This window comes from Sitophilus oryzae, unplaced genomic scaffold (assembly GCF_002938485.1).
Source record: "Sitophilus oryzae breed Bouriz unplaced genomic scaffold, Soryzae_2.0 scaffold_246_pilon_pilon, whole genome shotgun sequence".
In the NCBI taxonomy this organism is placed as follows: domain Eukaryota; kingdom Metazoa; phylum Arthropoda; class Insecta; order Coleoptera; family Curculionidae; genus Sitophilus; species Sitophilus oryzae.
The window spans coordinates 392833-417892 of NW_022146803.1; the positions used below are offsets into that span (position 1 = coordinate 392833).

General features: G+C 32.6%; 1 protein-coding gene across 5 annotated transcripts in view; it reads right to left on the minus strand.

Annotated features, from left to right (window-relative positions):
• LOC115884406 (tyrosine-protein phosphatase Lar) overlaps positions 1 to 25060 on the minus strand; it is a 693925-nt gene that overhangs the window by 290231 nt on the left and 378634 nt on the right. For all 5 annotated transcript variants that reach the window (XM_030902968.1, XM_030902964.1, XM_030902967.1 and 2 more), the window contains exons 3-4: positions 15070 to 15201; positions 8845 to 9006 (exon numbers count right to left, since the gene is read on the minus strand). In XM_030902968.1, coding sequence (XP_030758828.1) covers positions 8845 to 9006; positions 15070 to 15201 — 294 coding nt within the window. The remainder of the gene's footprint in view (positions 1 to 8844; positions 9007 to 15069; positions 15202 to 25060) is intronic.

A 25060-nucleotide genomic window follows, 5' to 3' on the forward strand; every position in this document is an offset into this window, starting at 1 on the left:
TACGGAATTCGGTGAGAATACGCGAGACATCATATATCATATATAAAATACATGTAAAGGACTAAAAACATTACAAGGCTTCTCAAAAACTTCTCCCAAAATGCCAATTCCAATTCTTTTCCTTATACGATAGCAAGAGACACAATACTCAAGGTTATTCTCCGCCCCCCCCCTACGATGTAAAATACTTTTTCTAGATGCTGGCTTCTTTTTTTGGTAATTGAAAATAAGAATACGTCACAAATCTTGAAAAGCCTCAAAAAAAATCTTCTAGCAAAGAAGTAACTACCAGAACACAAGAAACTTCCTAAAATAGAATACCCCTAAAAACAAAAAATAAACACACACCAGACTGTACTTTTAACTAGATGCTGGCTTCTACTTTTGGTAATTGAAAATAAGAATACGTCACAAATCTTGAAAAGCATCAAAAGCATCTTCTAGCAAAGAAGTAACTACCAGAACACAAGAGAAACTTCGAAAATAGAATACCCTAAAAACAAAAAAATAAATAAACACACCAGACTGTACTTTTTCTAGATGCTGGCTTCTTTTTTTTTGGTAATTGAAAATAAGAATACGTCACAAATCTTGAAAAGCCTCAAAAATCTTCTAGCAAAGAAGTAACTACCAGAACACAAGAGAAACTTCGAAAAATAGAATACCCTAAAACAAAAAAAAAACACACACCAGACTTTACTTTTCTAGATGCTGGCTTCTTTTTTTGGTAATTGAAAATAAGAATACGTCACAAATCTTGAAAAGCCTCAAAAATCTTCTAGCAAAGAAGTACCTAAAACCCCTAAACACCCTAAAAACAAAAAAATAAACACACACCAGACTGTACTCAAAATAGGTAACGTTCAGAAAAGTTACTGTTAACATTTGAAGAATACTTTAAACTAATAATATACAAGGTGGTCCGAATTGTATTCCGGAAACTTCGGTAGCATATTTGGCAGATAAAAATAAGTAAAAAAGTTCATATAAATGTATGTCCTAAAATGCTTAGTTTTAGAGATACAGGGTGTAGAAGTTTCATTTTTATTTCCATTTTTTCCAAATAATTTTTAACTGTTTTAAAGAGTAATAACTTTTCGTTCGTACGTGTATAAAACTACCGAGTAAAAAAAATATACATTTGCGACTTTTTTACGTCTAAAAGGTATCTTGGTAAAAATCGCTACGAATAATGGTTCTCGAGATATTTGGAAGCGAATTTATAAATACCTATCTTCATTGTCATAAACTAAACATGATTAGACTGAAATCATAAATTTCAAATGTTTTTGTGCTAAAAGTTCAACAGAAATTGTTTTATCATTACTTTTTCGAAAAAAACTTTATGATTAATTTAAAAAAATAAAAAGTTCCCGAATTTATCATTTCAGTTAAATAACTATCTACTCGACATGTTTATTTTTTGTCATTAATGACACGTATTGACTATTTCCATTGAAAATATCTTGAGAACGGTTGCTTGTAACTAAGCATTTTAGGATATACATTTATAGGAACTTTTTTACTTATTTTTATTTGCAGAATATGCTGCCGAAGTTTCCGGAATACAGTTCGGACCACCCTGTATATTATGACAACCCTGCGCCACCACATCGAACGGCATTCAAGGTACAATCGAAATTGAAGAGGCACCAATTAGGGATAGTCATCTTACAAGAACTGCTGCTAGCGATGTAGCACAAAAATAATGAATTATTTAAAACTGCTACAACACTTAGTCAATAATTAAATTAGAAAATCTTCAACTAAATCAATTTGTTTCTCCTCCTTTTGAGTCTCACATTGTTATGGAAAACCAATTCAAATATCGTCAAAAAATTGTATAATTTCATTTCTGGTTGGTTTTAACGCTAGTGAAAACAACAGATTAATAATCGAATTTCTTAAATTTATTGCCAACCAACCGAGCAAAATCAGAATAGCCAACTGTTTCAATCAAGTTCAAAGTCAAGTGAGTCAATCAGATCAAAAAAATTAGGTAGTAATAAAGATATCGAAAAAAGCAGGGGTTTTATGGATATATAGTCACACCATTTGTTGAAGCTATTTCCACCGATAAGAATTTCCCCTTTTTCCAACCGGAAACGGTTTTTTTCTTTAGACGAAAATGCCTCTGTCACCCTTCTTTTTGTCCCTTCTAATGAGAGATACGGAGGTGATAATTCGGAACAAGGGACCTGGGCCTTATCTGGCTCAGCGTTTGTTGTGGCAATGAAAAAAATGTCCGTAATAAACGTGTTTTAGGTCTGTATAAATCGTCTAAATGTCGATAAAGTAATAACAATAATATCGTATTTCTTATACAGGGTCCGGCAATAGTGCGTCGGCATCTGTAGCTCCCAGAATAAAAAACTTGGAAATTTTGTTTAAGTGCTAACCTGAAGTATGTACCAGGATGTATTTCAAGAAAATATTTTAACTTCTCAGGGTGGCTCAAAAAGTGAGAGTGGATCGGATGATTTTTTTTAAATGGAACACCCTGTATATTATTGCATTTTTGGATTTCTTTCAGATCACTTTACATAACCCTAAGATATGAATAAATATATTTCGATAGTTTCAGAGATATTAAAAAATAAATCAAAAATATATATTTTTCAGCCCTTCTTAAAAAAATATTAAAAATACAAGAACTGTTCTGAAATCAAAACTATATTAGGTATTTACTTTAGATGGTCTGTAGTTACTTTGCTATAAATATGAAAATCGTAAATCATACAGGATGTTCAAAATTCTACGCAAAACTTTCTAAAATATAAAATAATTTTTCTTCGTTTTCTTTAAATGAAACACCCTATATATTTTTTTTCAATAGACGGAGAATTAAAAATTTAAAATTTTTGTATTTAAAGTATTTCAAAATGTTTAACGGTTCCGCAGATATTTGCAGGTTTATATTTCATATGGTATTTGCTACAGTAAATTTTTATCAAAGCCACCCAATGATTTTTCTCTCGTATTTTACCATTGAAAGCGCCATATGAAATAATACTTCGTGTATCTGCGAAACCGTTAAAAGTTTGAAATACTCTAAATACAAAAATGTTTATTTTTTAACTCTCCATCTAATAAAAAAAATAATATACAGGGTGTTCCATAAAAAAAAAGAAAAACATTTTATATTTTAGAAAGTTTGGCATAGAATATTGAACATCCTGTATGATTTACGATTACCATATTTATAGCAAAGTAAGAACAGACCATCTTAAGTAAATACCTAATATAGTTTTGATTTCAGAACGGTTCTTGTATTTTTAATAATTGTAAGGGTTGAAAATATATATTTTGATTTATTTTTTAATATCTCTGAAACTATCGAAATATATTTATTCATATCTTAAGGCTACGTAAAAAGTGATCTGAAAGGAATCCAAAAAGGCAATAATATACAGGGTGTTCCATTTAAAATAATAATCCAGGTGCACTCACACTTTTTTGAGCCACCCCATAGAGGTTAAAATATTTTCCTGAAATAAATCTTGATACGTACTTTAGGTTTGGTTGGGTTACTTACAAAATTTTTTAATTTTGTAAGTAATTTTTAATTAAAAAAATTACTTTCCTTACAAAATTCTCAAGTTTTTTATTCTAGATAGATTCTAGATGCCCGATGCACTATTGCCGGACTCTGTATAGAGAACGATTCAGTTTTTTAAAAAGCATTTGATCGGACAATTTTATATTTGGTCAGTCAGTAGCCTAAACGTGTTAATTTTATATTCACGGGCGCTTTTATGTATGGAAACGGTCGATTATTACGTAAAATATACAAGGTACCGCAAAAAATTGAATACAAAAATTACAGCGTTTTTAAATGTCTATTGACGAGTAATATATTTAAAATATATTTATATTAAATCTGAGATGTTTCAAGCGTAGATTCTAGAATCGGTTCAGTTATTCATCTTTAAAATCACGCAATAGATATATAGAAAGTAATACTATTACAAAACGTAATATTCGCAAAGAAACCAAGATCTAAATCATATTTTAAATACTAATCTGACATAAACAATTTAACCACTAAACGTAAAGTCTGTAAGATATTATTTAAGATGTACTTTACTGTTTTAAGACTGAAAATGTAACACTTAAAAACCAGAACTTAAATCTAAACTTAGCTGATTGTTCTTGAGGCGCTTCAAACAGTAACAGCGTGAGATGGGACTCGTATCTCTGTACTGTCTCTCGGCCAATGCAACAAAAAAGGGGCCAGGATGAGGACACCATGAACTAACACAGCCGTAACTATCGATTAGGCTTAAAAAACAGGAACGAAGCAGCATGGAGTTTACGCTACATCCATACTTGGAACACTAAAATACTTTCCTTAAATACATCCTGGTACATAGTTTAGGTTTGCACTTAAACAAAATTCTCAAGTTTTTTATTCTAGGAGCTACAGATGCCCGACGCACTATTGCCGGACCCTGTATATGTGACACCTGGCCATACCTTGGACCCTAAAATTCGAAATTCTTGTTTAAAACCAAACAAGGTCTAATAAACAAAATAAACCTACCTCGAAATACTTCCGAGGGCTCAATAATAAACAAAAGAACTGTCCTTTCTTCCATTTAACATTCTGGAGGACAAAAGAAAACCAATGTGTCAGCAAACACCAAATACGAGTTGAGGTGGGCCAATCCAAAACTCTCAACTAAAAACGTTACAGTGTCATATGTCAAAAATGACAGGCTTTAGAAAAAATCTTTCGGAGAACACAAACTCATTAGGGATGTGATTATCTACAACTTTTTTCTGAAAACTTTTTGTCTAAAGTAGATTATAATGGAAGGCATGAAATTTTTCAAAAATCTGAAAGGCGCATATTTATGACCTCACAAAACTGCAATTCTTTCCCCATTTAACCGACTCTCTATCTCCAGTAGTTTCCGAGATACCCATAGAAAACATCGTAGGAAACTCACCCTGTAGATTTTACAAAACAATTACGAATGAATTCATACAGAAATTTGCTTACAAAATAACAACATCGTAGAGGCAAGTAGAGGTTCGTAAATAATCACACTCCAGACAGTTTTATCTGGCGTTCTTCCCACCTTAATTAAAAAAAGAGAGCCGAAGATTTATTAGCGAAGTTTCTCGCCAGGTCGAATTAATTCGCGAACCGAAATTTCTATTAGCGCAGCCACATTTACATAAATCCCATTTGGAGAGACAACGGCGAGGGAAGGAGATCCGGTTCAATTACAGGACCTAGCGCGCAACTCACGGCACCAAATAAAACCTTTATTATAGTTCCATATTTTCCAAATCGCTTCCGACTATAAATCGACACGAAAATTCCATTACATCGAGGATTTGTCCTCGTTTTTCCCATCGGGATCTTCCGTTTTCGTATTATTTATCGGACTGTAACTGTGGGTGGAAACAGACCAATAGCAATGGCTCGATATGCCTGGTTTCACCAGTCAAACAAGCCTCATTTGAATTGATAATCTATACTAATATATAAAATTCTTAAGTGACTGACTCACTGATTAATCACGATCCTGCTCAAATCACTCAACGTAAGAAGCTCAATTTTGGCATACAGGTTGATTCTAGGGTGTAGAGGTTCGATAAGAAGGGATTTTTCGAAATTCCAGTTCCAAGGGGGTGAAACCACTCCTCAAATATTACAATATTTTTTAGCCGACATATAGGTATGGTAGGCTATTAAGATCAGCAAAATTTTTTTTTTAATTTCACTCAAAATGAGTTATTTGGGTCATAAATGACCTAAATACAAAATATTTTCATGGTGTCTGTCTGTCTGTCTGTCTGCCGACTGAAACACGATAACTCAAAAACCGCTGAACCGATTTTAACCAAATTTGGCACAAAAATACTGTGGCACCCGAGAATCTGGCCATTAGTTTTTGGTGGGGATGGGGGGTTGGTAAGGGGGTATGGGAGGGGGTTAAAAATTTAAAAAAATCGTAACTCCAAAATTACAGTAGCTAGCGAAACGCGGTTTTCAAATTAAGCTTAGGAATAATATTTGCAAAAAAATTTATAATAACATCAAAATCAGTCAAAGTCGCAGTTTTCGAGATATTAATATATTTTAGTATGGGCGGCTATACGTGCCTCCCGGCGCCACTTTTTTTTATTTAAAAAACGGTCAAGTTTCCGAAAAAACGCTTAAACACGTATATTTTATTTTGTTATTTTACATATTTTAAGATTTTTTAAAAATGTATACAGGGTGTTTCGAAAAATCTGTTCATTGATTAATCACGATCCTGCTTAAAGCGGTTGACGTAAAAAGCTGATTTTTGGAAAACGGAATGACTTTAGGGTGTAGAGGTTCGATAAGAAGGGATTTTTCGAAACTCGAATTCTAAGGGGGTGTGTCACCCCTAAAATATTAAAATATTTTTTATTTAAAATCCGGTGAGTTTTTCGGAAAAACTCTTCAACACGTATATTTTATTTTGTTGTTTTACATATTTTAAGATTTTTTTAAAAATTTATACAGGGTGTTTCATAAAATATGACCATTGAGTAATCACGATTCTGCTTAAACTGCTTCACTTTTTAAAGCTTATTTTTGGCAAACGGGTTGACTTTGGGGTGTAGAGGTTTGATAAGGAGGGGTTTGTCGAACCACAAATTCCAAAAGGGTGAAAACGCCCCTCAAATATTACAATATTTGTTATTTAAAAAACGGTTAGTCTTTCGGGAAAACGCTTGGACACGCATAATTTATTTTGTTTTTTACATATTTTGAAATATTTTAAAAAAATCATACAGGGTGTTCCAAAAAGTTGGGTAGGTAATTGATTAACCACGATTCTGCTTAAACTGCTTGACGTAAAAAGCTTATTTTTGGCAAACGGATTTTTCGAAAGTCAAATTCCAACAAGATAAAACTACCCCTCAAATATAATCAAGTTATACAGGGTGAGTCTTAAATAAGTGCAAATATTTTCAGAACTGGTATATCTCGATAAAAGAAACATATTTTCTCTTTACCATTTTTCAAATAAGTTCAAAATAACCGAGTTATTTAAATATGAAAATATAAAAAAATGGATTTTTTGTAAAAATTTTGAGAGCTACGGGCTTTTTTCTATATTTGCATCCCTTTTAGTGCCGTAACCATAGAGTAAATCTGTAACTATGGTAATATCAGAGATTATGAAATTATACCGTGGGAAAATTTGCGGTGAACTGGCAGTTCTAAAAAGTTTTCGAAAATATACAGGGAAATTAAAAGAAAATACACGATGTTCAACATTTTCTTCTGCGAAAAAAATCTCATAGACGTGTTCCTGGGGTCGAAATATACCACCCCTGAAAATATTTGCACTTATTTAAGACTCACCCTGTATAATAATATCGCCATATTGTTTTTACTCATCCTGACATAAATGTGAGAAATTTTTATCCAGTTTGTATGTTAATGGAAATTCTTACTTTTCTTTATCATCACCATTACAAATGATTAATTCGACGCGAACGAAGTCGCGGGTACACGCTAGTACCTACATGTGTATATGCACTTCCTAGTAAATGTAAATAAGTTATTGGTAAGAAGTGGATTACTGGATTCCCAAGATAATTATGTCTGCGGAGAAAATTTTTCTGTGAGATGTAAATATGATAGGCCCTAAAAATTATGCGCCATTAATTTTTTATGTGTTTTCAACAATTAATTTTAGAATAAATCGTTATTTTCAAGGTTCTAACCTAACTTAACTAACTATTTTTTGAAAACAAATTAGATAAGAAAATGGCCGCTAATGGTGTTTTTAAGTATTCGTCTATGAAGTTAGGTTTTCCATAATTTTAAAACCATAAAGTCCGCTTTCTTTTGAATGAGGTTAAGATTTCTTTAAATTAATAACATCAAATGTCAATATTTCTTGCTTAAGGTATTTTTCCTTCGAGGTGCAAGTTAAAAAATGGGCTATATTAGGTCGAAGCTCATTTCTCGAAGTCTTGACTACATTGCTGGAGTATCGCCGGTAAAACAGAAAACTTTAATTTTCTTTGAGTGACAGTGACAGTTGACAATGACTGTAAAGGCAATTTGACAGGTCGTCTTGGGGAAATCCCCAGTTAAGCCGAGATTGTTCTCCTGGGACTTTTCACTGTTAACATAATCACTTTTAATTGACTAAAGTTATTGAAAATAGGCAAAGCAAAATCTGATTATGTTTACTGACTTTGTGGGCAATGCACATTCTGTCAACTGATAATGACGTAATAAACCCTCAAAAACTTTTTTAAACGGAAATCACCGCGAGAAAATTAAAAAAGGTAATTTTTAACCTGCCGTATGTCTCACTTTCTTCCAAGTCAAAAAACTAAATTACTTTTACCTTTGAAGCATAATAGCGACTTATGAGATCGAAATAAATTATATTTTCAACCTAATTTGAACTCCTTAAAAATAGGGTCTCATTTAAAGTTATTAACAACTAAATTTTAATCTAACTTGAAAACCAAACGATGCCTTCGACCCTCGAAACAAATTTGAGGTTATAATAAAGTAACATTTGACCTACTTTAAGTCCCTGTAGTCTTAATGCACTCAATAGGTTATCAGTTTTTTTTTATAAAGATTTTAATAATGCCAGCTAACTCCAACGTTGCTGCTTTTCAAAGGCATAATTTTAGGTTATTATTAACTAGTATACAACCTCATTTTTAGATTTCTCGCACTTTATTCCCTATAAGAAATTTATTAAGTAAAGTATAAGTAAAATTCAACCAAATAGTGGTTAATTTTCCCTGGTTAATGGTTTTTTCTCCTTCCTAGGCTACTTGGGTGCACATTATTAAAAAAAAATTAGAAAAATGACTTACCTTCGAAGACTTGTAGCGTTGCATCAGCACTGACTGGATCTGCCCCTCCGTTTTCTGCCACACACTCATAGGTGGCATCGTCCCTTCCAGCTTTGACAGGTTCGATACGTAATAGAGCTCCCCCATCGGCGAAATCCTTAACTTGATACCGAGTTTGAGATCCTAAAACAAACATATATTTTATGGTTTAGTCAAAATTTTGCAGAGAAAGGTTCTAATTTTTTAACAAATAATCTGTGTATTGTCCATTTTTTTACAATTTTCATTTTATGGGGATATCTGCGACCTTTAATTTTGACATTTTATCTTTTTGATTTTGTTAACTGACTGTTCTTTTATGTACTTAAAAATACTTGAAAAAGACATACGACTGTCGAAACGCTGTAAATGAAAATAAAATTATAAACGAAATCTAGTAACATCTTTAACACCCCAACGACCTAAAGCCTAGAAAAAAAAGAAAAAAAATAACATAGGTATATAATTTTTTTAATGTAATGTTTTAAGTTTTGTTCAAGGTGATGAGTTAATTAAAAATTATGAAATAAAATATCTATTCAAATAAAATTCAATAAAATATCATGTAGTAGTATTGGACAGAGGTGTGAAACAGGGAGACACCATGTCACCTTAACTGTTTACTCTAGCTCTAGAAAAAGTATTCAAAAAGCTGGAATGGGGCACCATCAAGGCATTAGCGTAGATGGTATCAGACTAAACCACCTCAGATTTGCAGATGATTTAATTCTAATAGGTAACAACATCACAGAACTAGATAAAATGTCAAATGAATTAGAAATATCTATCAGCTGCAAAGATAGGGCTGAACATGAACTTTAATAAAACAAAAGTACTGAGTTCTGAAGATACCAACATATATATATATAATAATAAGATCAGATGTGTAAGATAATATATATATTTAGACCATAATATTGGACTTGGAAAAGAAAACCAACACGCAGAGATTACAAGGCGTATTAGCATGGATAGCATTCGGCAAATTGGGACATATTCTGAAAAACAATACGATCCCTATCAATTTGAAGCAAAAAGTATATAACACCTGTATTTTGCCTGTGCAAACATACGGAGTGGAAACGACCAGTCTCACAAAATTATTTGCAAAAAAACTCTTAACAACTGAAAGAGCTATGTAATGTAATGAGCTATGTAATATGCTAGGGGTCTGTCTACGAGACAAAATTCGTTATGAAAACATTAGAAGGCAAACAAGAGTTACCGATATAATTCAGGACGTGGCTAAAATGAAATAGCAATGGGCTGGAGGCCAAGACAAACTAAAAGAAGTGTGGGACGTCCACAGAAACGTCGGGTGACCAACATTAGGGAAGTGGCAGGTAAACAGTGATTAAATACAGCAAAAAAGAGGGAGACATGGAAAGGCATAGGAGAGACCTAAATCCAGGAGTGGATGAATCCGGGTTGAGGAAGAAGAATATCATGTCATCAAGTACAACAGTCAAAATTATCAATTACGGCAAAATTCACATTCACAGGTTATTTTCACAACGAATAAGAAAGAAATCACGATCACGGGTATACCAAGGAATGTGAATTTACGTTTCACCTCAACTCTATGGTGGCTTTTGAGATAAAATAAATATTTTCATTATTAAAATTTTTCTTTAATTATTAGTATTATTGTTCAAATTTCTGGGCCAATTTGTCCAGTTTGTTTTTTTGGAAAACTAAACGCGTCCTTTTTAACTCGCTTAAATTTCCTGCTCTTTCTCGGGTTTCCCTGACGGATATATTGCGGAAAACGACGTTTTCCGTCGGGAGGAAACTCTGTTATTAGTCTCTGGTGAGGACCGTTTGACGTTGGAACTGGCACCACCGCGATTTCTGCGGGCGTACACCGCCTTTCAATTTCCGTCTAACCACAATGACCATGTACTTCGCATAATTGAAGGGTCAAGTTCGAGCAGAATTCCACGAAAAATATTATAAATACTCGGAGAAATTGTGTTTTACAGAGATTTTGTTCAGCTGGTTCATAACCTTACCCTTCACTAATATAGACGGGGTCTACTTTGTTTACGCGAGTTTCGAACTACGGTCCTCGGCCATATCATTGTCAATGGCCTACCGACTTGGCAAGTGTCTAAATTGACTCTAAATTACGAGATATTCAATCTCATCCGACCTCAAACCAGCGCCGGCGTGAGCAATGTGTGTTTTGCCATGGAACAACAGCCTGTTCATCCTATCGCGTCCTCTAATGTCGCTTAACTTCGATTATCTATCGGGAATCGGGTTTTCGACGTAATCGGTTGCCCCTCATTAAAATACTTTTAGGACCTCATTTAGATAGAAATTTAAATGCTTCAAGTTAAGACTATTTCTTAATCCTCATTCTGAACCTCGTAATTAGTGGAATAAATTAATGGTTACATCATTTTACAATGCCTAAAAAATATAATTAAAATTAATAGAGTATCCTAACAAAAGCTTGCGTCAATCTGTTGTAACCACAGAGAAAGCAATAAACATTTGATTTCTCACCATAATTTCTCTTGACGGAAAATAATCAAAAGGCCAAAATGACATTACTCGCATATTTTGAAGTGTATTAGTGGAAAAAAGTTAAAGGTTTGTTAACTTTTCTACTAATTGGAAAATTAATACTCGCTAATTTTGACTGAATTCTGAATGCTTACATTGAAATTAGAGGAACAAGGTCCTACGCTAATTAACACCACTAATTTCGAGGCTCTGAATGAAGCTTTAGGGTTTACTCTATTCTCCACATTCTGGCACTTTCTGTTTAACCGAAAATAGCTGTCAAATTTCTTATTTTAAATAGAACACCCTCGATATTTTGTGATTTTTAAATTGAACATAACAAATAAAAATCGCAAGTCTGTGAATTAGCAGTATTCTACGGTTAAAGTCCATGTTACGGTTAAAGTCCGATGTCCGGTTAGTGTCGACATTAACAAGTTAATGTTTGGGTTTGGAGTTTGTTTTTGTTTTATTTGTTGTCTGTTATTCTCGATATTAACCGGGTAATGTCGATATTAACCGAATATCGGACCTTAGCCGTAACATATATGAGCATAATCAATACCGGCCGCATTTAAGCAAAATGTATACCATTATATATAGTCCATAATGTGATTTTCCCTGCTCTCATTGGTTGAGACTAAACGCTGGTGCATTTTGCCAACCATTGACTAAAATGTGGTACATTCTGCCATATTCTTTCCAGCATCATGCAAATGTTTTAAGGACAATGCAGATTACTAACATGTTATAAACGCCATTATTAAAATTTTTGATTTTAGGAATGACCACAGAATTATCCTATTTAATATTTGATCGTCTTTTAGGACCAGCGTGAAATGTTAAGAAAACGCCTATTTTATAAAAATATTAGTCTGACACTTCTGGAAAATTGTTTGTTTGATTTCCGTGTGCCGTGGCGTCTCTGAAACACAGACAGGTATATGTGGGAAGGCAATGTACATAATTTAAAATTATTTTGAAATGTACAAGGTGTGTCAGAACTAAGATCCATACCAAAGTTATATTTTTTTCTTATGGAACACACACACACCAGGTATTTTATTTCATTTTGGATTTTTGTATACACCCTCGTATACATTTAAGAAAGCAATACATTGTTTTAGTAAAGTTAATTTCTCTGGCTTCAAAGTCATTACAAGAATAAACTCTGAAAAGTAATGTACAGGGTGTTGACAAACTTTTTTTTATTAGAGCATGCATATTTAAATGTCTTTAAAAATATAATGCCCTTATAATAAATGCCTTATTTTATGCCCAAGAATCCAAAAATAAAATAAAATACCGGGTGTGTGTGTTCCATAAGAAAAAATAACTTTGGTATGGATCTTAGTTCTAACACACCTGTACATTCAAAATAAGCCACATTATGTACATTGTTTTCTACATATATACCATAAAAATTTTGTTTCTACATCAACCGAGGCGAATGAGGTGCGCCACCCTGTATAATAATGGTCGATCTTCTATGGAAACTGCTTGATTTTTGTCCCAAAGCCACCTCCATACAGCCTGTCCAATACGGAAAAACAAAGTAAAAGTTCGCCGTATAATCCAGGCAAATGAATTTAGTCGCGAAAATTCTGAAATCCATGCGTCGCATCTTCTGCTGTTTTTAGTTCAGCATAAATAATGCTACCTTAAACCAAAACTTCTTTTACACTGTATCGAAATTGATCCGGTAAAATATACGTCAAACCTTCAGATGTCATGGTAGATATCAATTAAAAATGCTAAAGTTTATTCAAACACACAAAAATAACGTCTGTCTAATGAAAACTACTTGAGAGAAGCGCATAACGGCGCACGGTGGGGTATTAGCATGAAAAAGGTGATCGAAATTCGAAAAAGCAAATGTGTTTAAGATTTCCAAAAAAAAGATAAATGATAAGTTAAATCATGTCTGCCATGAATGACGTTGCCATGGGTGTGTTTAGTTGCATTCATTTGTTTCAACGAAACGTCAAAGTTGTTACTTCTCACAGATAAGAGGAAAATGGCTAAATTTTATGTTTAAAATTATAAATTGTTGTTGTTCTTGAGCTCTTTTTATATTTATATTATTGTTTTGATTGAAAATGGCTCAGCAAGCTGCAGGTATGCATTCTACAAAAACGTATTATTTATTTTGATATTCTCTATACTAACGATTTTTTTTGCAACTAAAAGTTAGGCGTTCAGAAAATTTGATTAAATTTGTGACATTTTTATTATACTTAGAGATTTAGTTGCGCATTTCGAAGAATTCAGCATATTGTCTATATACGTTTTACTTAGTAAACATTGGGCTTTCATACAGTAAAATAAAATACTGCGACTTTTTGAGACTTTGCTGATAAAATGAGAAAAACATTCTTGGTTTCCTGTAATTTGCCAATCAGTGATATACTAATGCAAGGTGTAAACCGCGATGGCATTGTTGTGTACAAAGGGATCGCATTAGTGCCATTAGCAGTATAGCACAATTTGGCATTAGTAGCGACTTTAGTGATATGGGCATTGCTCGCGGATCAGTCGTAGCATTAGTAGTATTAGTTGCGATATTACTACTGGCATCAGTGGCATTGACCGTGGAAACACTGGAACAGTGATTTTTCTTTATTTTTTTAGAATCGACGAATTATCATTTATTTTGGTCATATTATTTCCTCTTTAATTGAAAATAGCAATAATTTATATAAGGTCTACATAAAAAAATTTCGATCAACTATATGTGTCAAATACCACACTGTGCGGCGGCGTGTTTTTGGCGAAGTTGTCATATCAATCCGTCAATTCTTTTTATTTTTCTCAGAGAAATTGAAAAGGTTAATGCCACTCGATCTCAGGCATAATACACCACGTTTTAGTAAAGTTTAGCAACATGTACCTGCGTTAGATGTTGTGTCTTATTAATGTAGGTTTTATAAATTTAACAGCATTGTACTTTTATATGAATTACTCGTATGTGTAATTATTCACCTTCATACAGAGTACAGAGTTCTGAAACCAGCAGCTTATAAATTTCTAGTCTGCACCACCATCAAGTGTCACTAGCAAACAACTATTTAGAAAGAATATGATGAAATACTGCATATTTTGAAAGGATGCAATGCTAAACAATTACTTTTTTAGCCTGTAACAGACTAAAAAATGTAATTTTATTGGTATTAGTAGATAATTTTATAGTGTTAAATCCCAATAAAATTGTTTCTGCATGAAAATAACGTTTTTATTACATTATTATCAGATGTTTTTTCATATAATAAACTATTAAATAAATTTTGCATCGTGTCTCGGCCTCGTTCTCGGCTGAGAATTTCTTTTTTTCTCGGTCTCGGTCTCGGCCGAGACTAAAAATCCAGGTTCGGTCGGACTATCCAGCTTCTAAATAAGTAGAAGATGGATCGCTGTATCATTCACGTTTTAGCCATTCACAATTTATTTTTATATTGTTAACAACTTTTAATTACTATTATAAAAAATATTAATAGCAAACACAGTTAAAATCTTTAAGTAAAGTCTGTCCAACGAGTCAGAGTAGATTTCGACAGAAGACATCCAAAAAATGACATAAAATTGAATTTACTCATAAATAAAAATGGCATACAATAACCTATCATTGTCTTAAACTTTGGATGAACAACGAGAACAGATTGTATATTCTAATAAAATATATCGAAATATTTACATTACCTGATACTTTTTTGCCGTTTTTCCTCCACTGAATCTGTGGCAAAGGGTTTCCTCTCGCTTTACAGTAAAATCCGGCTATTCCACCGGCTCTGACCTGTTGATTTCTAGGCTTAGTGATAATTTCGGGAGGATCTGAAACAAAATACAATTTATTAAAATAAATTCTCTAGAAAACCTAACGAAAAATTACACTAAGTTCCTTTTTATCCCCTTATTTAAATTTGTATTGATTATTTTTTTTTCATAGCAACTGTTAAAATTGCCTTATATCTATCAAAAATAGTAGATAAAATAGTACTTTAACCGCAAGGGTAGATTAAATGATACTTTAACAGCGAGGATAGGTTAAAAAGTTTCTTTCTTCTCGCACGTTTTTTAATTGCTTCCATTTTTGAAAATTGTTGTATTCCTTTTCATAAGATATTCGGGATTTAAATGGAAGTATTTTGGATATGGCGTTTGTCGCCTGAGCCTGAATACCTGTTGGTAATTTACTTATTTCATTTTGAGCCATTTCTGGCTCCAATTCAATCAGCAATCGACACGAAAAAGAATTAAAAAATATTGACTCAAAACTGACAACTAAAGAGACAGCTTTATTTATCTGTCAAATTACATAGAAACCAACGCCAATCCAGCACAATATTTTTTGTGCTCGTAATAAATTCCTTGAAATAATAATTTCTGAATATTTTTTAAAACGTAACTCGCTATAGAAAAAAATATTGTTTCATACACGACGATAAAATTGTCCTGTAATTGACATTATCGTCTCGATAAAATACCATCTTATCGTCTGGTATAAAAAATAACTATTATTTTATTCAATTATTTTGAAGAAAAAATATATAATTAACTACTTTTCGTTCTCGTCTATATCGATATGTTTATTTTTAGTAATAAAATTTTTAATAGAACTGGATAATGTTATCGACCGTACATAAAATAACAACTTGCCGCGTGATGATAAATTTCAAATTGTCCACTTATGAGGTATGACTTGAATGACAAATATCGTGCGTAGATTTTTATCGTTCGGTAGAGAAACACGTAATGATATTTAATGTTCTCATTTTTTATTCTGAAAAAAGGCGACGTTTTAAGTGACATACCCACGTTATTACACTTGCTACAAGTTAAACATTAGTTAACATTTTATTTACTTAATAATTAGTATAAAAAAACAACGTACAAACCTTTGAATAAAAATATTAGTACAGACCAGTGTGTTCTATTTTTGTTATAGAGGGTGTTTGCTCCACTTATTAGTAAAAACAGAACATCGGGGTTTATTCAAACACAGCAACTTTTTTGCAAAACCTCGACAAAAGATCTCTCAAATAATAATGTTGTTTAGTAGAAAATAATATACCTACGTAGTTTACAGCAATAACTGGTTTCTTATTAAATAATCTCTTATAATCTCTGGTTCTATTAAATAATAGATATTTTTCGTACTCTTACGTAACCCTTTTTTTGTGAACTGACTCAGATTAAATTATCATAGTGTTTGCTCTACTTATTAGTAAAAACAGAACATCGGGGTTTATTCAAACATAGCAACTTTTTAGCAAAACCTCGACAAAAGATATCTCAAATAATAATGTTGTTTAGTAGAAAATAATATACCTACGTAATTTACAGCAATAACTGGTTTCTTATTAAATAATAGATATTTTTCGTACTCTTACGTAACCCTTTTTTTGTGAACTGACTCAGATTAAATTATCATAGTGTTTGCTCTACTTATTAGTAAAAACAGAACATCAGGGTTTATTCAAACATAGCAACTTTTTAGCAAAACCTCGACAAAAGATCTCTCAAATAATAATGTTGTTTAGAAGAAAATAATATACCTACGTAGTTTACAGCAACAACTGGTTTCTTATTAAATAATAGATATTTTTCGTACTCTTACGTAACCCCTTTTTTGTGAACTGACTCAGATTAGATTATCATGGTGTTACCATAGTTTAAGGTGTTAATGTCCCTATACCTATGGTGTTACTGTTTGTGTGGAACCTTCGACTATACGGTAATAGATGTAAAATTCTACAGGACCTCTAACAATAATTATTGTCACATTCATCGTAGTGTACAGGGTAGCGCACCTCATTCGCCTCGGTTGATTATACCGATTATACGAAAACAGAGAGATGTAGAAGGCAATGTGCATAATTCAAAATTATTTTGAAATGTACAGGGTGGTCGAAATTGGTCTGTTTTAACAAAGAAAACCTATTTTCTGACTAGATGGAACAAAACCGACATAGATGTCATGTGCTCCACTTCTGAGACACGTTTAATGGCGTAAACCGCCTGTTGATATTTTCACTGCCAACTGAGATACGGGGTCTTTTTTAATTTTTTACCATTTTGAAAATTGCTCATAACTTTTGTATTTCGCGTAATAATAAAATTCCGTAAAAACGTTCTTAAGACACATTTTTAAGCACAATCCAATGGCGTAGTCAGTTTTTTTCTATGCTTGCTCTTTTTGCCAGAAATAATAAAAAATATAATTTTTTAAATAGAAATCATAGTTGGCTATGAACTTAAAAAAATTCTGGCGTTTAACCCTTTCCAACGATATAAAGGGATGGGTATCTATTTCTAAGAATGAGAGAAATATTATATTTTTTTCTTTATATCAAAGCAGGCCTTGATTTTGTGTTGACCTATTTGCCTAATTTTTTTTTATCACAATTTAATATTTTAAATTATTATTTATCTGCATAATTGAAGACTTTTGAAAAGGTAAATTAACATTTTATATTAGCATTAGTAATTACAATTGAAATCGATACAATAAACAAAGAACACAACTAAAAATTTTTAAGTGACGAATATAGTTTTCTAAATAAAAATCATCAAAGGTGTTAAAACTGAGCATCTCCTTGTTGAATACACAATAAACATCTTTTGCGCACAGAGTTATACCGATTTATTGGGTGAGCTGGTGTAATAAGTCCAAAAGCTTGCCTAGTAGCCTTCTGCAATTCTTCTCTCGTCCCAATGGTTCTTCCCTTATATATAAGTTCTTTTAATTTCCCATAAAAAAGTCGAAAGGAGTTAAATCACAGGACCTAGCAGGCTAAGATATGGGGCCCCTTGTTTCAATCCAAATCTCTCAAAATTCTCCATTTAATAGTTCAGTTGTAAACCTGGCGTTTTAATTGTAATTGTTGATTAAGTTGTTGATTTACCTTTTCAAAATGCTTTAATTATGCAGATAAATAATAATATAGAATATTAAATTGTAATAAAAAATAATTAGGCAACTAGCTCAACACAAAATCAAGGCCTTTTTCGATACAAAGATAAAAAACCTAATATTTCTCTCATTCTTAGAAATAAATACACATATCTTTACATCGTTGGAAAGGATTAACCGCCAGAATTTTTTTAAGTTCATAGCCAACTATGATTTCCATTTAAAAAATAATATTTTTTATTATTTCTGACAAAAACAGCAAGTATAGAAAAAAACTGACTACGCCACTGGATTGTGCTTAAAAAAGTGCCTTAAGAACGTTTTTACGGAATTTTATTATTCCGAGAAATACAAAAGTTATGGGCAATTTTCCAAATGGTAAAAAATTCAAAAAGACCCTGTATCTCAGTTGGCAGTAAAGATATCAAGAGGCGGCCATTAAACATGTCTCAGAAATCAAGCCCATGACATCTATGTCCGTTTTACTCTATAGTCGGGAAATAGGTTTTCTCTGTTAAAACAGACCAATTTCGACCACCCTGCACATACAGAGTATGTTGGATCTAATATCCACACCAAAGTTATATTTGTTCTTATGGAACACCCGGTATTTTATTTCATGTTTGGTTCTTTGGACTCAAATTAATGCATTTATTATAAGGGTTAAATATGTCTACAAGATTTGGTTTTTGAGAAATTTAAAGATATTTAAATATGCATGCTATAATAAATAAAATTGTCAACACCCTGTACATTGCTTTTTAGAATTAATTCTCGTGCTGACTTTTAAGGCAGAGAAATAAACTTTACTGAAAATTTTGATTGCTTCGTTTAATGTATACAGGGGTATCAAAAATTGCTGCTTTATTTTAAGGATTTATTTACATAAAAACTTCGTTATTTCAAATACAACACCCTGTATCTTTAAAAATAAATCGAAGTAGATTCAAATGCTCTTTCAAACTATATAGGGTTTCCTATACCTATCTAGCTCAGATTTTGAATAAAGAGCTATTTTTCAATAAAATGCCGACTAAAAGGGCTGGTGTCGTCATGGCAAGTTTCTAGTGACAGTAGCTATTTTCAAAATCGAAATTGGTTTATGGACTTTATTTAAATTTATAGCAGTTTACTTATATTTAATTTACCTACAATAGTTTAATAAATAATATTTATTTAATATGTTTTTATTATTCTATCAAGAAAAACGAAGAAATAGTCCTTTGATTTATTTTACGATGACTTGTAGATATATGGATTTTCCATATATTAAAAGAGTCAATTAGAGCAATCTCATTTTCTTCACTTCCAACTATAGGTTTCTGCCTAATATTTTTTTTTATAAACCACACTACCAGCTCTGCGAAATAGAACAAGTAGTTTTTTTAGTAGTATTTTTTAAATCAATAGTAACATGTCCATTCGTTCCGTCAGCAGATACTGCTTTTTTTTTCTTGATCAAATAATGAATACTTACTTATTAAACTATTGTGGGTAAATTTAAATGAACTGCTATAAAATCTAAATAATAATGTCCATAAACTATTGTCGATTTTGAAAACTGTTACCGTCACTAGAAAATTGTCATTGCGACATCAGCCATCGTGATAGCCATTGTATTGAAAAATTGTTTTTGATTCAAAATCTGAGTTAGATAGGTATAGGAAACCCTAATATAGCTTGAAAGAGCAATTTAATCTGCTTCGAGTTATTTTAAAAAATACACAGTGTTGCATTTGAAATAACGAAATTTTTATGTAAAATAAATATTTAAAATAGATCAGCAATTTTATTTTGAATAAATTTAAGGGAACAATAAAATTTTTCGATAAATTTTATTTCACTACCTTTAAACTCAGCACAAGAATTAATTTTAAAAAGTAATGTACAGGGTATTGATAATCTATTCTATTGTAGCATGCATATTTAAATATCTACAAATATCTCAAAAACCAAAGATTTTAAACATATTTAACCACTATAATAAATGCCTTTTTTTGGGCCCAAGAATGCAAAAATGAAATAAAATACCGAGTGTTCCATAAGAAACAGTATAACTTTGGCATGGATCTTAGTTCGGAAACACCCTGTATATTTCAAAATAATTTTAAATTGTGCACATTGTCTCACCACCTATACCCATAAAATATTTTGTTTCTACATCTTTCCGTTTTCGTATAATCAACCGAGGCGAATGAGGTGCGCCACCTTGTACTCAGATAGGCGGATATATAAGTTCATTTACCTTTATATTTACATTATACAATGTACGAAACATGAATGGGGTACAGAGTGAATGAAAAGCAAAGAAACGTTCACCGTAGTCTGTAAAATTATGCAAATATATTGCAATTGGCCAGAAACATACTCATTTTCGCAGTAATGTTTAATTACTATTCATACGAGCGGGACAGCGCTGTAATACAATACCAAATTCTCCTAATATTGCAATGGTGCAATACGAACCGGCCGCCATTGAGTCCGTATAATGGAAACAATGTACGAGTTCCGCTAATAATTTTATGTTAACAACAGAGAGACGTGTTTTATCGTAAAGTTATATTAATATTTTCAATTGTAGCAATGTAGCAGTTACAGTTATGTAAGAATACTAAAAAAACCTTACAGATATAATATCTGTAAAATGTATATTACATATTTTTACATATACAAGATGAGCCTGAAATAAGTAGAAATATTTTCAGTGGTTGTAGATCTCGATGAAACAAACATATTTTCTCTTTTATGTTTTTCAAGTGAGTCCAAAATAACCGAGATATATTACTTTGAAAATTAAAAATATATATATTTTTAGCTTAAATTTTAGAGAACTACTGGACCTTTTCTAGGTTTTCTTTCTTGTAAATTTAATTTACTACCTATGGTGGCATATTATCAAGATATTATATTTTTAACTAAAACCCTGGACCCTTCTACGTAATTTAGGAGATTCAACAAGACAAAATAGGCCAAGCTCTCAAATATCAGCTAATCAAATTGCAAATTATATAGCTGAGACATCTAGGTCTCGACGTGATAAGGAGTACACAATTGAGATTAAGAAGAAATTGAAGGAGTTAAGAACAACCACTCCCCATATCTCGGAATATTCACAGCCCTTCGAAATTGAAGACATAGTCACAGCTATTAAAGACATCAAGCCGAACAAAGCTCCTGGATATGACAACATTCATCCAGAATTCCTTATTTACGCTGGAAACCCTGCCATCAAGTGGCTTTGTAGTTTCTTCTCGAGAATTTTATCAACCGGCAACATTCCAAAGGAATTAAAGAAAACCAAAATAATAGCTATGTTAAAACCAGGAAAATCTAAAGATCAACCTCAGAATTATCGACCCATAGCCCTTCTTAGTTGTACCTATAAGCTCCTAGAACGACTTATTTTCAATAGAATAAAGGATAGTATCTTAGACCATATTCCAGTTGAACAGGCAGGTTTCATTCCTAAACGCAGTTGCTGTGACCAAGTCCTAGCACTTACATCTCACATTGAAGGAAATTTCCAACTTAAGCTTAAAACCTCCATAGCTTTTGTCGATTAACAGCCGCTTACGACACAGTCTGGAGAGATGGTATGGTTTATAAATTACTTAAAGCACTTCCTTGTAAACTATAGCTCGAGTTATCAACAACATGCTAAGGAACCGATATATCCAAGTATTTCAGGGAGAGAGCACAAGTAAACCTAAAAAACTTAACAACGGCTTACCCCAAGGCTCCGTTCTCGCCCCTCTCGTATTCAACTTATACATCTCTGACCTACCAGATACGCAATCTAGAAAATTTTGTTTTACGAGACGATATAGCCATAGCAACGGAATATGAATCGCTATATCAAACCCAAGAAACGCTTACAAAGGATCTCGCATCCTTGAATGCCTATTTTATAAAATGGAGACTTCAACCCAATGCAAATAAGACAGAAGTGGCTACCTTCCATCTTAATAACAAGCTGGCGAATACTGAAATAAGCGTCCAGTTTGGTAGCACCACTCTGAGTAATAACAAATATCCAAAATATCTGGGGATTACTCTAGACCGTACACTCTCATTTCGAAGAAAACACCTAGAAAATGTTGCTGGGAAAATCAGAACACGAAACAACATTATACAAAAACTTTGTGGTACTTCGTGGGGTGCAAAAGCAACAATACTTCGGATCTCCGCCCTTGGTCTGGTATTCAGTGTGGCAGAGTATTGTGCACCCCTGTGGTTGAATAGCCACCACACAAATCTCGTAGACAGACAGCTGAACAACACCATGCGGCTGATTACAGGGACAATCAGATGCACCCCTAGTTACTGGCTTCCAGTTCTGAGTAACATCCTACCTCCAAATCTACGCAGAAACGAGGCTCTTCTTAGAGAATTTGATAAAGTAATAGCTACCCCAACGCTACCTGTTCATAAAACACTTCCTGCTTTACAGGTGAATAGACTTAAGTCGAGGAATCCATCTTTGCGAACAGCTGAACAACTAAAAAGCAGTAACTACAATTCTCGAGAACAGTGGCTTCAGTTATGGAGAGAAATGGCCGATGCGCACCTATATTCCTGGTTCAAACATAACTATTGCCAGACACCGGTTACCGATCTAAACCGGAAAACCTGGACAACAATTCGCTTTATAAGTGGGGAAAAATACCTTCCCCAGAATGTGATTGCGGATCCCCTCACCAAACCATCCATCACATAACTAGAGAGTGCAATCTACGCGCTTATGGTGAAGACTGGAGGGACTTTCTGGAGGCTTCTCCATCAGCTTTGGAATGGATAGGGTATCTAGATGTTAATATATAGTGTTCGTAAATACGTTTTTTATGTTGTCTTTTTATATTATACTTGTTTTTTTTTATATTTACATTGTAATGTTTTCATTTACATTGTAGTTTATTTTATGTCTATGTTTAAGTGTCTGGTTTTCTTGCATGTATATGAGTCATACGATAAATAAATAAAAATTTAACTAAAAATTATATATAATATATACAATTGTTAGTTAGAATAATACTCTTTATATGTTAAGAAGTTAAGAATACCCTGTAAACAGATTTAAAAAACCGTAGTCGATTATTGATGACCTACAAATTAAAAATCAAGGGTTAAAAAAATTTGTTTGTATATCAGAGCATTATTGAAAAACGAATAACATCTTGGAACATCCTGTAGCAAACAAATTTAAAAGATCAGTAACAAACCGGTACTCATCCAAGTATTTATCTCTATCCCGTACATCCCCAATACTTAGCTAAAAAAAAATTCGGACTTTTATTGTTTTTATTTATTTTAAAATAAATAAAAATAACGAAAATACAGTTCAAACAAAATCAACTTTTAGTCACGTGATTAAGCTTGACCGACGCAGCGTTGTCCACTTTTATATATTTTCTTTTAATCAAAATATTTTAGGAAACAAAAATAAATTAATTATAAATATATAAACAGTTGTTATTAACATCAACAAAACTCACCTCCTTAACAGCACTTAAGGGACATTAAGGACCATTACTATCGCTTTCCCGTTCAAAATATTCTAATAAAGTTGCGATTAGTTTTTTTACGGCTATTACGATATCTTACACATTACGCACTAAAAGAGATTTTCAAACAAAGTTCTCGACTGCAAGATCTGCTAGTAAACATTTTCAAGCTTAAATTATCACAATTTATTTAAACCAAAAACTCGTAATACAAATCTAAAGTGTCCAAACGAATGACAATGTCAGGAGATAAATAAATAAATGCGGCAACTTGATATGTTTTACAGCAGAGCTACCACCTGAATCCCCAGCGAGAAATACTCTGTATAGTACATTGTTCATATCCATAGAAACAAATTCCAACGGCAACAAACCCTATTACAAACAAATTGTGCCTGCACGGCTATTCGAAAAATAAAAAGGCACCGAATCGTGGAATTTGACAGTGCATCGTGCCGTAGATTTATGGAGCCGTGGTGCGTACGAGTTTAAATATAAACCGTTTTTGCCGTGGCGCACGAATAATAAATGATTGAGCCAGATAACGTTTGATGGAAAACGTCGAACGACCGGCCCCTGTCCGAAATAACGCTAATTTATTTGATTTAGTGCACCGAATGGCCGGCGAATCTTTAATGCGGCCCCATCCATCCGACCGGACGCAACTTTTACAGGTAACGCTTTGACAAATGGCCGCCATCTATTTTTTATAGAGCTCCCCCGCATTTTTCGATTTTAGTTGGCGCGGTTCTGTGTTCGAGGTACCCCCTTCCCGCGCTTCCTTGGCTATCGCTGCCTGGTCTGATAGATAAATAATAAGCTTAATTTATTTGCGAGAGCGTTGGCGCTAATGTTGAAGAAATATTATTGAATTTACAGATATATTATTCTTACAGATATTATATATGTAAGAATATTTAATATAAATCTTACAGATATCTGTAAGGTACAGATATCTGTAAAAACTTTTTGTTTTGATTTTTACAGATACATTTTTTTATTTATAGTAACATACGTTTTTTAAATACTATTTTAAATACTAAATTGTTGGTAAGCTTTGTGTGTCTGGAAACTTTATATTCTTTTTTAATTCCTGTATTATCAGTGTTAATTTTTGATATGTTTCATGTCAATTTTTAGTAAATGGCGTCTAGGGCTTGACGTCGACAAAATTATCATCGATTGTTATCCCCAGCCGTTTTTTTTTTGCTCATAGAGTATGATATACATTCGACCGAATGCATACTTTTACAGGTAACGCTTTGACAAATTGCCG